Here is a 12,491-nt window from a genome sequence, read left to right as displayed (position 1 = left end):
TGGAGAGTGAATTACATTGGACATTCAGTGTTTTTTTAGTACAAGCTAAGTACTTGTGATAAAGTAATTAAATGACTGATATGTTTGATAAGGAAAGTTAAAAATAAGAGAGATGAGGTTGGAGGTTTTTTAACAAATGAGGATCTTCCCTTTCAAATTTGATGCCAAAGTCTAACAACTGGCGGCAAACAGGAATCTGAGGTTTTCCCTCCTATTGACCTGGGCAGTTGAGGATTGCTGGCCCGGGTATAAGAAGGTGATCATGATTTTTCACTCGCATTAAGACTATATTAAAAACAAAAGGTAAAGATTTCCCCCAATAATGCTCTGATTCATCCCACTGCTCCAGATTAGTAGTCGAGAGAAAACATTGGCTGATATACTTACACCTTGCACCACTGAACACCAGTTGGGAATCTGCTGTACACACACAACAAAGTTGAAATATGGAAGTGATAAAAAAAATTTTAAAGACAAAATCCTCAACTAAGGATAGCACCAAGCCAAAAGACACATACATACAAACACACACACAATTTGACAAATTTTACATGAATTTCTTTTGCCAGATATACTTTGAGTGACATATGATAAAGATCACATAACCAACATGAGAGAAAGTTCTATTCAGGTTGCTCATCTTCAGACAGTATTTCCATAAAATTTTAAAAAATGAAGTAAAAAAAACTTTAACATACACTTACAGCATAAGGCAAACCAATGTAACTATGTGAATGATGAGAACTGCTGGTATATAGATGAAGTGGATAACTGTTTGACTTTTCAACGACCACTGGGCTAGCCTCTACAGATTCTGGCCTGGAAAGCAAAAAAGTATTTAAATACGAACAAGCAGAGATAAGTGAATTCTATAAGTATAAATTTCAAGCTTCTTATGTTAATTAGATTAATGATATACTGTTTTCTTTTTGTGCAACCAAACAATTTATATATACTTTCTCAGTGCCTAGTGGAATGACAATCTAAGCTTTCTTTTGTACCTGAGGGAATGGAGGGTTACCACCATTTTAGTTGTTTAACTGCTCCAAAACTGTGTCCCCAGTTTGAAAGCAAAACTTATAAAGAATAATTTGTTCAAATGCATTTTAGAGTCAGCAGATTAAAAATTATATCATGCTATACATGTGATCTGAGTAGAAAGTGGTTATCAGAACCAAGAAATATTAGGTTCTTACCTCAATAATCTTATCTTTCTTGTCGATGTGTCTAGTGGTCCTGAACACTAGAGTTATGCATCTGAACATGAAAGTTGCTTGCAGAATGCTTTCAGTCATCTTTTGAACAATGCCTCCTTTCCAGGGAGCTGCTCTTGCCCCCTCAGTTTGTACAAAACCAATCAAGGTAGCATTGTAATGACAGACATAACCGGAAGGAGGGAAACGGGGAAAAATCCCTACCACCACAAATCTGTTCTACTCTTTAACAAACATTATCAATTAACATTATAACTTTCAAGTAACTGCTCAAACCAGATACAAAAATGTGTGTAACCAGTAGTGCTACCCGATTTCCAATTCAAATCGATCCACTTCGCGTGAATCGATTTGAATCAATTTGTTTTTTTAAAAAAAAACAAACTCACCAATTTGTCAGCCCCCTTGATGTGGAGACCCATTCGGCCTTTCCTCTGCCGCCAGAGTCCTTTCATCTAATGTAACTTCCAGTTTTATGAAACTGGAAGTTACATCAGAAGAAAGGACTTCAGCAAAGGGAGCGCAGAGCGGACCTGTGTGCGCAAACTGGCAGCAACAAGGTGATTGGTTGGCTGGCTCTCTCCTTCCCATCTGTCCTGCCACTCTGGCCCCGTGCCACTGGTGGAAGAAACTCTAGCAAAGAACATTAAGAAAGGGGACAAATCCTTCTTCAGGTACATTAGTGATAGGAAAAAAAACACAAACGGGATAGTACGCCTCAAAACTCTGGATGGGAATTACGCGGAAACAGATCCCGATAAAGCCAAACTACTGAATGAATACTTCTGCTCGGTTTTTACCTGCGAGGCTCCAGGGAATGGGCCACATCTGGAAGCAACGTCAAGCGTGGAAGACCCATTTCAGAATTTTGAGTTCACACCAGCTGATGTCTACAGCGAATTGTCAAGACTCCAGGTGAGCAAAGCCATGGGTCCAGACGAATTGCACCCAAGAGTGCTCAGAGAGCTGTGCGAGGTCCTGGCGGAACCATTAGCCATGCTCTTCAATCTCTCCCTAGAGAAGGGGAGAGTCCCCCTGGATTGGAAAACAGCGAACGTTGTTCCTCTGCATAAAAGGGGATGTAGGGCAGAGGCAGCAAATTACCGACCAGTGAGTCTCACATCGATCGTATGTAAACTCATGGAAACACTAATTAAACGTAAGTTGAACACTATCTTGGATGAGGGGAATCTTAGGGATCCTAGTCAACATGGATTCACTAAGGGTAGGTCGTGTCAATCCAACCTCATCAGCTTCTTTGATTGGGTAACAGGAAAGTTGGACTCAGGAGAGTCTCTGGACATAGTATATTTGGATTTCAGCAAAGCTTTTGACAGCGTCCCACACCGCAGGTTACTAAACAAGATGAAATCAATGGGGTTGGGTGAGACGATAACTGCATGGGTCAATGATTGGCTGAGTGGTAGACTTCAGAGGGTGATGGTCAACGGTACCTTCTCTGAAACATCAGAGGTGACCAGCGGAGTGCCACAGGGCTCGGTCCTGGGTCCTCTCCTTTTTAATATATTCATAAGGGACTTGATATGAGGGCTACAGGGTAAAGTGACATTATTCGCCGACGACGCAAAACTGTGCAACATAGTAAGCGATGGCGTTTTACATGATAGTATGACACAGGACCTTCGAACGTTGGAAATCTGGTCCTCGACATGGCAGCTAGGCTTCAATGCTACGAAGTGTAAAGTCATGCACCTCGGTAGCAGAAATCCGTGCAGAACTTACACCTTAAATGGAGTAACATTAGCTAGAACATCAGTAGAAAGAGATTTGGGAGTAGTCATCAGTGCAGACATGAAGGCTGCCAAGCAGGTAGAGAAGGCCACATCCAAGGCAAGGCAAATGATGGGATGTATCAATAGAAGTTTCGTCAGTCGGAAACCAGGAGTCATAATGCCGCTGTACAAGACCATGGTGAGACCTCATCTGGAATACTGTGTGCAATTCTGGAGGCCACATTACCGTAAGGACGTGCTTAGAGTCGAGTCGGTTCAGCGGATGGCCACTAGGACGCTCTTGGGATTCAAGGGTCTCTCGTACGAAGAGAGACTGAGCAGACTGCGGCTCTACACTCTTGAGGAGCGCAGGGAGAGGGGGGACATGATTGAGACATTTAAATACATCACAGGACGTGTCGAGGTGGAAGATGACATCCTCTTCCCCAGGGGACCCTCGACCACAAGAGGGCATCCGCTTAAACTCAAAGGGGGGAAATTTAGGGGTGACACCAGGAAGTATTTTTTCACGGAAAGGGTGGTAGATCACTGGAATAAGCTACCGGTGCAGGTAGTCAAGGCCACAGGCGTGCTTGACTTTAAGAGCAAATGGGACATGTACGTGGGATCCCTACGTAAGACGATTCACTAGCATCTAGACTTATTGGGGTGGGTCAGTAGTGTGGGCAGACTTGATGGGCTATGGCCCTTTTCTGCCGTCATCTTTCTATGTTTCTATGTTTCTATGTGGTGTGGTCTCATGAGAGGAGCACCGGTGTCGAGCAGCGAGAGGGAAGCGCAGACCGCTCAGGGTCTCGAAAGAGGAGCGCGGGTGCTGAAAAGAGCAGCAGAAGGGTAAGTGACAGCAGGCTCGGTTCAGTTCACCTCTAACGGTGACGCAGGTTCCCCTGTACCTCGTGCTGCCTCATGCGGGAAGGGGGCAGGGCCGGGAAAGAGCGAGCTCAGGTCCCAGCTCCCTGCATTGAGTGTCTGAAGTTCAGGTGGAGCCACGCTCAGAGGCAATGAAGGCTCCGGGGAGCAGCTGAACATCGTTTATTCATTCATTAGCAGGGACCGGGGCACCCTCAGCCAAACTTTGCATTAGGGAATTGAGTGGACTGGAGAGGAAGAGATGGGGAGAAGAGGATGGGAGATATGAACTTGGTGGAGGGGGGGGAGATGAACTTGGGGGAGGGGGAGAGGGACTTGGGGAAGATCATGGAGAGGAACTTGGAAGAGAGGAACTTGAGAAAGATGAACTTGGGAAAGAGGGAAAGATGAACTTGGGAAAGAGGGAAAGATGAACTTAGGAAAGATCATGGAGAGGGGAGATGGGGGATGGAAGAAATAATGGATCTAAAAACAGAGGAGATGCAGCGTACTCAGGATGCTGCTCTTAAGGGGATCTTGGTTGGCCTTGATGCTGCTAAGGCCTTTGACCAGGTCAACTGGCATTATCTTTTTCAGGTGCTCCAATATATGGGTATTTCTGGCTGGTATTTCGATATGGTTCAGTTGTTGTATACGAACCCTACAGCCAGTGTTCTGGTCAATGGCATTCGCACATCCTCCTTTATGATTGCGAGGGGCACCGACAGGGGAGTCCTTTATCGCCCCTTTTGTTTCTCCTTTACCTGGATCCCTTCTTGTGTACTCTCCAGAGGGATGATGACTTGCAGGGTCTGATGGAGGGCGATTCACATTTGCGGGTATTGGCATTTGCAGATGACCTCCTGTTGACTCTTGGGAATCCCCAGGGCTCTGTCCCTCAAGCTCTGGAGCTTCTTGATGAGTTTAGTATGTACTCCGGTCTGGTGTTCAATAAACAGAAATCATTGGTATTAGCATTGTCTGCAGATGTCCAAAGAACTTGGTAGGGCCCTTTTCCTCTGGTATGGGCCAAGAGACAGTTGAAATATCTGGGCATTCATGTTTCTCCGGATCTTTCTCAGCTTTATCATTTGAACATTGTCCCTTTACTGACCGCTACCAAACAAAAACTACAGAACTGGCAGGTTTACCCTCTTTCTCTCATGAGGAAGATTGCATTGTATAAAATGGTTTTGGTGCCGCAGTGGCTTTATGTCTTTCAGATGTTACCAATACTCCTTTCTTCCAAACATGATAAGGAGTTGAGTACATATCTCCGTCGTTATTTGTAGAATGGGAAGAAGGTGAGATTATCCCTGCCTGCTTTGCAAAGACCTAGAGACCAGGGTGGCCTGGGACTGCGCAACTTGAAGATGTTGTCCCTGGCCTGTCAGATGAGACATCTTAACGACTGGTTTCGGGGAACAAGCCATTTTCTGCTACAAGTCAAGAATTGTTTCTCTGTGGACCATATCATTTCAGCTATTTGCTCCATGTGAAGTGTTTGCCTCCAAGGACATCCTTTGCTAGAGATTTATTTTTGCTGCCCTTGCGTCAAGTCTGAAAGACTTTGTGCCAAAGGATGCATATTCCATACACTGTGACCCCTTATTTACCATTACAGGGAAATGGAGACTTTGTTCCAGGGATGCCTCCGGTGGCGGCAGCAGGGTGGAAGGCTGCCTCTTCTCAATATATTTTTCAACTTGTTCATTCTAATGGAACTTTATACTCTTTAGAAGACCTCAATAGGGAGCATGGCTGGACAGCTCAACATTGGTTCCCTTATGCTCAGCTTTCTAACTATGTTAGTTCATCGCCGCAAGACTGTCTTACGGATAGCCGAATGGAAACTCTTTCTGAGGCTTTATGTTTGTCAACCCAGACGTTGATTCCTTTACGATACCATTATCGTCACTTGCAGGAATCTTTAGGTGATATGCCTTATGCTCATTATGCAAATCAATGGACTTTGGACTTACCTTGTGAGGTTATGGATCAAATGATACAGAGATGACTTTGTCGAGTGGCAAAATTGACATCTAGGGTGACTTTGATTGAACTGAACTATAAATTTCTGTTACGCTTATACAGGTCTCCGGCATACTTGTTTCAAGCTACTCTCTGTGCTTCTGCTAATTACCTTAAGTGTAATCATTCTCTTGCTACTCTTGGACACCAATTTTGGACATGTGTACAGATACAAACCTTTTGGCAGCAGGTTCATCAGCACATTATGGTCATGTGGAACTACATATATGTTTTTGGCCCGCTCATGCTGACGGGTTTCCGGGGCTTTTTGGAAAGAGCAATTTTACTGGGCAAGAAAGTGATACTTCATTGCTGGATCTCTTCTGATTCCCTGACTTTGGTTCACTGGCGAACTTTGATGATAGAATTGGCATCCATGGAACGCCTCCAAGTACCTTCTCTGGATACACCGCAGGGGCGTGCGTTTTGTTCTTGTTGGGAACCTTTTTGGACCACTCTGATGCCCAAAGCCCGCAGTCATTTGTTGAATGTTTAATTTTTTCTGTTAGCGGCACACTGGAATGGGGATTGTGGATTGACCTTGGTTGGTTTTGGGATTTTTTGGGAGGGGGATGGGTGGATATCAGTACATCATGGTGAAATATGACAAGAATATTGGTACTCATTTCTGTGCTTTGTACACTGTGGTGTTGTGTATTTGTTTGGTTCTTTTTGAAACTCAAAATATATTATTAAAAAAAAAAAAAAAGACCAGAGGAGAGGGATGGTGGACAATGGGATTTAGGAAGAGAAGGAACAGAAAGGGAGAGCAGTTGGTCACAAGGGATGGTGGGAGGATAGAGATACTGGATAAGAGGGTAGTTGGGAAGAGAAAGGGAGAGCTGGTAGATCCTGGAGTTGTGGGGAAGGAGGGAGAGATGCTGGATGAAAGGGTAGTTGAGAAAAGGTGATGGTGGATTTGGGGTCCATCGCTGCAGCTGGAGGGATGGAGATGAAAAAAGGAAAGATGTCAGACCTCCGGGGGAGGGAAGGGAAATGGAAGGAGAGGACATAGATGGAAGATGGATGGTTAACATGGAGAAAGAAGAGACCCTGGCAAGCGAGTTATCAGAAGACAACCAGAGCCTGGGACCAACATGATTTGAATGACGACCAGACAACAAAAAGATAGAAAAAATAATTTTATTTTCTGTTTTGTGATTACAATGTGTCAGATTTGAAATGTGTATCCTGCCAGAGCTGATATTAGACTGCGAACGTGAGCTAGGATTTAACAGAGAGACGAAAAGTATTTTTTGTTTATTTTGTTTACACCGCAGCGCCAGTGTGGTTAGGAGAGGGCGAAGGGAGTGAAGAGGCTATAAAATAAACCTACCAGGATGTTTGAAAAAAGCACCCAATTTGGCAGGAAAATCTAATCGAATAATCAATTCAATAGGCTGAATTGAACTGAAATTTTTTTTCCTGAATCGGGCAGCAATAGTAACCAGCACTAATCATATATAGACCTCGTAGCTACTTGCATGTCCTGCTATCAAGCAGAGTCTTAAACCAGACTACGTTCTTAAGTTATTTCGTTTATTTTAAGCCCAGGGATGTTTTTAAGAAAACTTTGAAGACATATTTGTATATACAGTGGAACCTTGGTTTACGAGCATAATTCGTTTCAGAAGCATGCTCATAAACCAAGTTACTCGTATATCAAAGCAAGTTTCCCCATAGGAATGAATGGAAATTCGCTTTAATTCATTCTACCTCCTCCTCCCCCCACCCCCGAGGCTACCAGCGCTGCTCCATCACCCTCTCCCCCCCACTCTAACCGGCATCGCACCCCCCGAACCAGCATCGCAACCCCCCCCGCCCCGCGAGAACTGCAACGCACCCCCGTGCTGGAAGCGGCATCCGCCAGCCCTCCCTCCCAAACATGCTCCTTGGGAGTGCGATACCGGTTAGAGCGGGGGGAGGTGCTCGTGTATCGGAACATGCTCGGTTTGCGAGACAAAAGTTTGGTGAGTGAGTGAGAAAGAGAGTGAGAGAGAGAGTGAGAAAGAGAGAGAGTGAGAGAGATAGAGAGAGTGAGAGAGAGAAAGCACAGTTACTTACCGTAACAGGTGTTATCCAGGGACAGCAGGCAGATATTCTCACATGTGGGGGTGACGTCATCTACGGAGCCCCAGCGCGGACAGCTTTTCAAGCAAACTTGATTGAAGTTTCAAGTTTGCTACACTGCACCACGCATGTGCATGCCTTCTTGCCCACTAGAGGGCGCATCCCACCTCGTGGTCCTCAGTTCCATAACTAGCCAAGAAGCCATCCCCGGGGAGGCGGGCGGGTTGTGAGAATATCTGCCTGCTGTCCCTGGATAACACCTGTTACGGTACGTAACTGTGCTTTATCCCAGGACAAGCAGGCAGCATATTCTCACATGTGGGTGACCTCCAAGCCAACCAAAAAAGGGCAGGTGGGAGGATGGCAATTTAGGAAAACAGATTACGTAACACCGACTGGCCAAACCGGCCGTCGCTTCTGGACAAAGTGTCCAGACAGTAGTGGGAGGTGAACGTATGAACCGAAGACCAAGTGGCAGCTTTACATATGTCCTCCATCGGAGTAGATCGGAGGAAAGCAACCGAAGCTACCATCGCCCGGACCTTATGCCCCGTGACTCGACCCGGGAGCGTAAGACCAGCCTGAGCGTAGCAAAAAGAAATACAAGCAGCCAACCAGTTGGACAAGGTGCGCTTGGAAACAGGATGTCCCAAACGATTAGGATGAAAGGACAAAAACAATTGAGGAACCTTCCTATGAGACCTGGTACGTTGGAGATAAAAAGCCAACGCCCTCTTACAGTCAAGCGTGTGGAGCGCCGTCTCGCCAGGATGGGAGTGGGGCTTAGGAAAGAACACAGGAAGGACAATGGACTGATTGAGGTGGAAATCAGACACAACTTTAGGTAAAACTTTAGGATGGGTGCGGAGAACTACCTTGTCATGATGAAACACAGTAAAAGGCGGGTCCGCAACCAAAGCTTGCAGCTCACTAATCCGTCGAGCAGATGTGAGGGCAATCAGAAATACCACCTTCCAAGTAAGAAATTTCAGGAGAGACTTGTCGATAGGCTCAAAGGGAGGTTTCATCAGTTGAGCTAAGACAACATTCAAATCCCAAACGACGGGAGGAGGCTTCAGAGGGGGACAAACATTGATTAGACCCTTCATGAAACGCGTCACCAGAGGATGAAGCGAAAGAGAACGTCCGTCCAAGTGCCGATGGAAAGCAGAAATGGCACTGAGATGTACCCGAACAGATGTCGTCTTCAGGCCGGAATTAGACAGATGTAACAAATAGTCCAGTACCGAAGACACCAGGACCGAATCCGGATCCAGATGACGCGAGGAACACCAGGAGGAAAACCTGGTCCATTTCTGGGAATAACAAAGCCTGGTTGAGACCTTGCGCGAGGCTTCCAAAACTTCCCTCACTGACTGAGAAACCGGGACCGAAGTCAAGGGGAAAGGAACCAAGCGGTCAGGTGTAACGACTGAAGATTGGGATGCAACAGCGAACCCCGACTCTGAGATAGCAGAGAGGGAAACACAGGCAGAAGCAGAGGCTCCCTGACACTGAGTTGAAGAAGCAGGGAGAACCAGTGTTGACGAGGCCACCGAGGCGCAATGAGAATCATAGTGGCTCTGGATGATTTGAGACGAACCAACGTCCTCAAGATCAGGGGAAAAGGAGGAAACGCATAAAGGAACCTCCCTCCCCAGTCGAGAAGAAAGGCGTCCGCTTCTAGACGGTCCGGGGAGTACATCCGAGAACAATACAGGGGTAGTTTGCGAGTCTCCGGGGAGGCAAACAGATCCACCTGTGGAGTCCCCCAGTGGTCGAAGACCTCGCGCAGGACTCTGGAGTTGAGTGACCACTCGTGCGGCTGGAGAAGCCGACTGAGTTTGTCTGCCAAGCAGTTCTGTTCCCCCTGGATATAGACCGCCTGTAGGAAGATGTTCTGGGAGATCGCCCATTCCCAAAGGCGCAGAGCTTCTCGGCAGAGGGACCAAGAGCCCGTCCCACCTTGCTTGTTCACATAATACATGGCCACCTGGTTGTCCGTTCGCACGAGGACTACCTGATCGCGGAGTAGGTGGCAGAATGCTCGAACCACCAGAAAGATGGCACGAAGCTCCAACACATTGATGTGACAGCGTCGGTCCTCCGCCGACCACAGGCCCTGGGTCCGCAGACCGTCGAGGTGGGCCCCCCACGCGTACTCCGAGGAGTCCGTGGTCAGAACTTTGCAATGTGGAGGGACGAGAAAGAGCAAACCCCCGGAAAGATTCGAAGAGTCGGTCCACCAACGGAGCGAACGTCTCAAAGAAGGAGTCACCGCTATGCGACAAGAGACAGGATCGCACTCCTGGCGCCACTGAGAGGCCAGAGTCCACTGAGGAATTCTCAGGTGCAGTCTGGCGAACGGAGTGACGTGGACCGTAGACGCCATGTGGCCCAGAAGCATCATCATGCACTGAGCCGACACTACAGGTAGCTGAGAAATCAGACGGCCCAACCGAACCAAAGCCTCCAAACGAGGAGGAGGGAGGAATGAACGGAGGCGAACAGTGTCCAGCACTGCGCCAATAAACTGAAGTGATTGGGTCGGGCACAACTGTGACTTGGGAAAGTTCACTTCGAACCCTAGTCGCTGAAGGAAGATGATAGACTGTAGGGTCGCTGAGATAACCCCCTCCCTGGTCAGCCAATTGTCCAGGTATAGAAAGACCTGAAGCCCCCGAGACCTCAGGGCTGCAGCGACTACCACCATACACTTCGTGAAGACTCGAGGGGACGAAGCCAGGCCGAAGGGGAGGACCCTGTACTGCAGGTGTAGCTCGCCCACCTGGAACCATAAGAATTTGCGGAAGGTGGGATGCACCGGAACATGGGTGTACGCTTCCTTCAGGTCCAGGGAGCACATCCAGTCCCCTTCCTCCAAGAGAGAATACAATACCGGAAGTGACAACATCCGGAACTTCTCCCCGACCAGGAACTTGTTGAGCTTTCTGAGGTCTAGAATGGGGCGCAAGTCCCCGGTCTTTTTTGGGACCAAAAAGTAACGGGAGTAAAACCCCCGCCCCCGCTGATCGGGGGGTACAGGTTCCACCGCCCGAAGCCTCAACAAGGCCCTGGCCTCGGCCATGAGAATGGGGAGCTGGGTCCGATTGTATGGGCAAGCCCCCGGTGACTGTTCCGGCGGCGCAGACCAAAAGTTGAGAGAATAGCCCTCGGAGACGGTCCGGAGCACCCAAGCGTCAGATGTTATCTCGGTCCAAGCCGCGTAAAAGGACCGGAGTCGACCCCCTATGGGAAGGGGGTCCGGCGCGATCGCGGAGGGGGGCCGGCCCCATCCGCCTAGTCCGTCAAAAGGACGGCGCTGGCTTGGACGGACCCTGCGCCGGAGGTTTCGCTTGTCCCCCTCTTCCCTGTTGAGGTGGGCGCCGAGGCGGTGGCCTAGAAAAAGCCGGGGTCGACTTCTGAGGGTACCGCCTCGGGGGAGGCCGGAAGGGTTTCTGCGGCGTGGCCCGAGGTTTCGGACGGACCAAGGAGGCCAACGAGCGCTCCTGTCTCCGACAACCGTTTGGTCGCCGCCTCTAGGGATTCATCAAATAATTTGGACCCCACGCAAGGTAAGTCCGCAAGGCGTTCCTGCAGGTTCGGGTCCATATCGAGGGTGCGTAGCCAAGCCAATCGGCGCATAGCTACCGCAAATGCCGACACCCTCGATACCAGCTCAAACGCATCGTACACAGCATGAAAAAGGTACAGGCGCAATTGAGACAGGTTGGACATAAACCTGTCAAACCCTTCCTTGCGGGAGTCCGGCAAGGCTTCGCGATACTGGGGCAGATCCTTCACCATGCCACGCAGATAGGATGAGAAGGTAAAGGCATAATTTAAAACCCTGGTTGCCATGAAGGAATTCGAATAGAGGCGACGACCAAACTTGTCCAGGGTCCGACCCTCCCTGCCGGGTGGGACCGCCGCAGAAACTCGGGAGGGTTGTGTCTTTTTGAGCGCAGACTCAACCAGTAAAGACTGGTGGGAGAGTTGAGCCTTCTCGAATCCCTTGGGTGGTATCGTCCTATACTTGGACTCCATCTTGGACGGAACCGCTGTGACTGTAAGAGGTGAAGTCAGGTTCTTAAGCAAGGTCTGATGAAGGACCTTATTCAAGGGCAGCCGAGGGGTTTCCCTTGGGGGAGTGGGAAGGTCCTGCTCCTCGAGGAACTCTTTTGTGTATTGAGATCCAGCCATGAGGTCCAGACCCAAGGCACGTGCCATGTCCTGCACGAAGCTGGAGAAGGAGGACGGTCTGGCAGGCGGCAAGGGGGTTCTCGACCTCTCCGCCGAACAGAAGGGGGAAGCCTCGTGGGAATATCGTGGTTCCCTACCGGACCCTGAGTCCCAAGAGGCCAGATCCAATGGCCTCGAGGGGGTCGGGGAACGTCTCCGTCTCGAAGAACCCCTGGGAGAGGTCCCAGGTGTCCGAGGGACCGAGGCACGCCCCCTCTTCTTCGGCGAGGAGTCACGCGAACCCCCTCTCGCAGGGGAACGGAGAAGCCTCGGGTTATTGAGGCGGAGCTCCGAGACCCGCAAGGCCTCGCCCCCGAGCGGCGAGGAGCGA

The 12,491-nt window shown here is 48.8% G+C and overlaps 1 protein-coding gene across 8 annotated transcripts in view; it reads right to left on the bottom strand.

The window, feature by feature from the left end:
• KMT2E (lysine methyltransferase 2E (inactive)) overlaps positions 1-12,491 on the bottom strand; it is a 451,336-nt gene that overhangs the window by 399,868 nt on the left and 38,977 nt on the right. For all 8 annotated transcript variants that reach the window (XR_004540680.1, XM_033959237.1, XM_033959230.1 and 5 more), the window contains one exon: positions 705-819. Coding sequence is in view for 7 of the 8 variants with exons in the window: in XM_033959237.1 (XP_033815128.1) it covers positions 705-819 (115 nt within the window). In the remaining variant the exon portion in view is untranslated. The remainder of the gene's footprint in view (positions 1-704; positions 820-12,491) is intronic.

The sequence above is a fragment of the Geotrypetes seraphini genome, chromosome 9, assembly GCF_902459505.1.
Source record: "Geotrypetes seraphini chromosome 9, aGeoSer1.1, whole genome shotgun sequence".
Classification (NCBI taxonomy): domain Eukaryota; kingdom Metazoa; phylum Chordata; class Amphibia; order Gymnophiona; family Dermophiidae; genus Geotrypetes; species Geotrypetes seraphini.
Note: the sequence above shows the minus strand (reverse complement) of the source record. Positions and strands in the feature narration are given on the sequence as shown.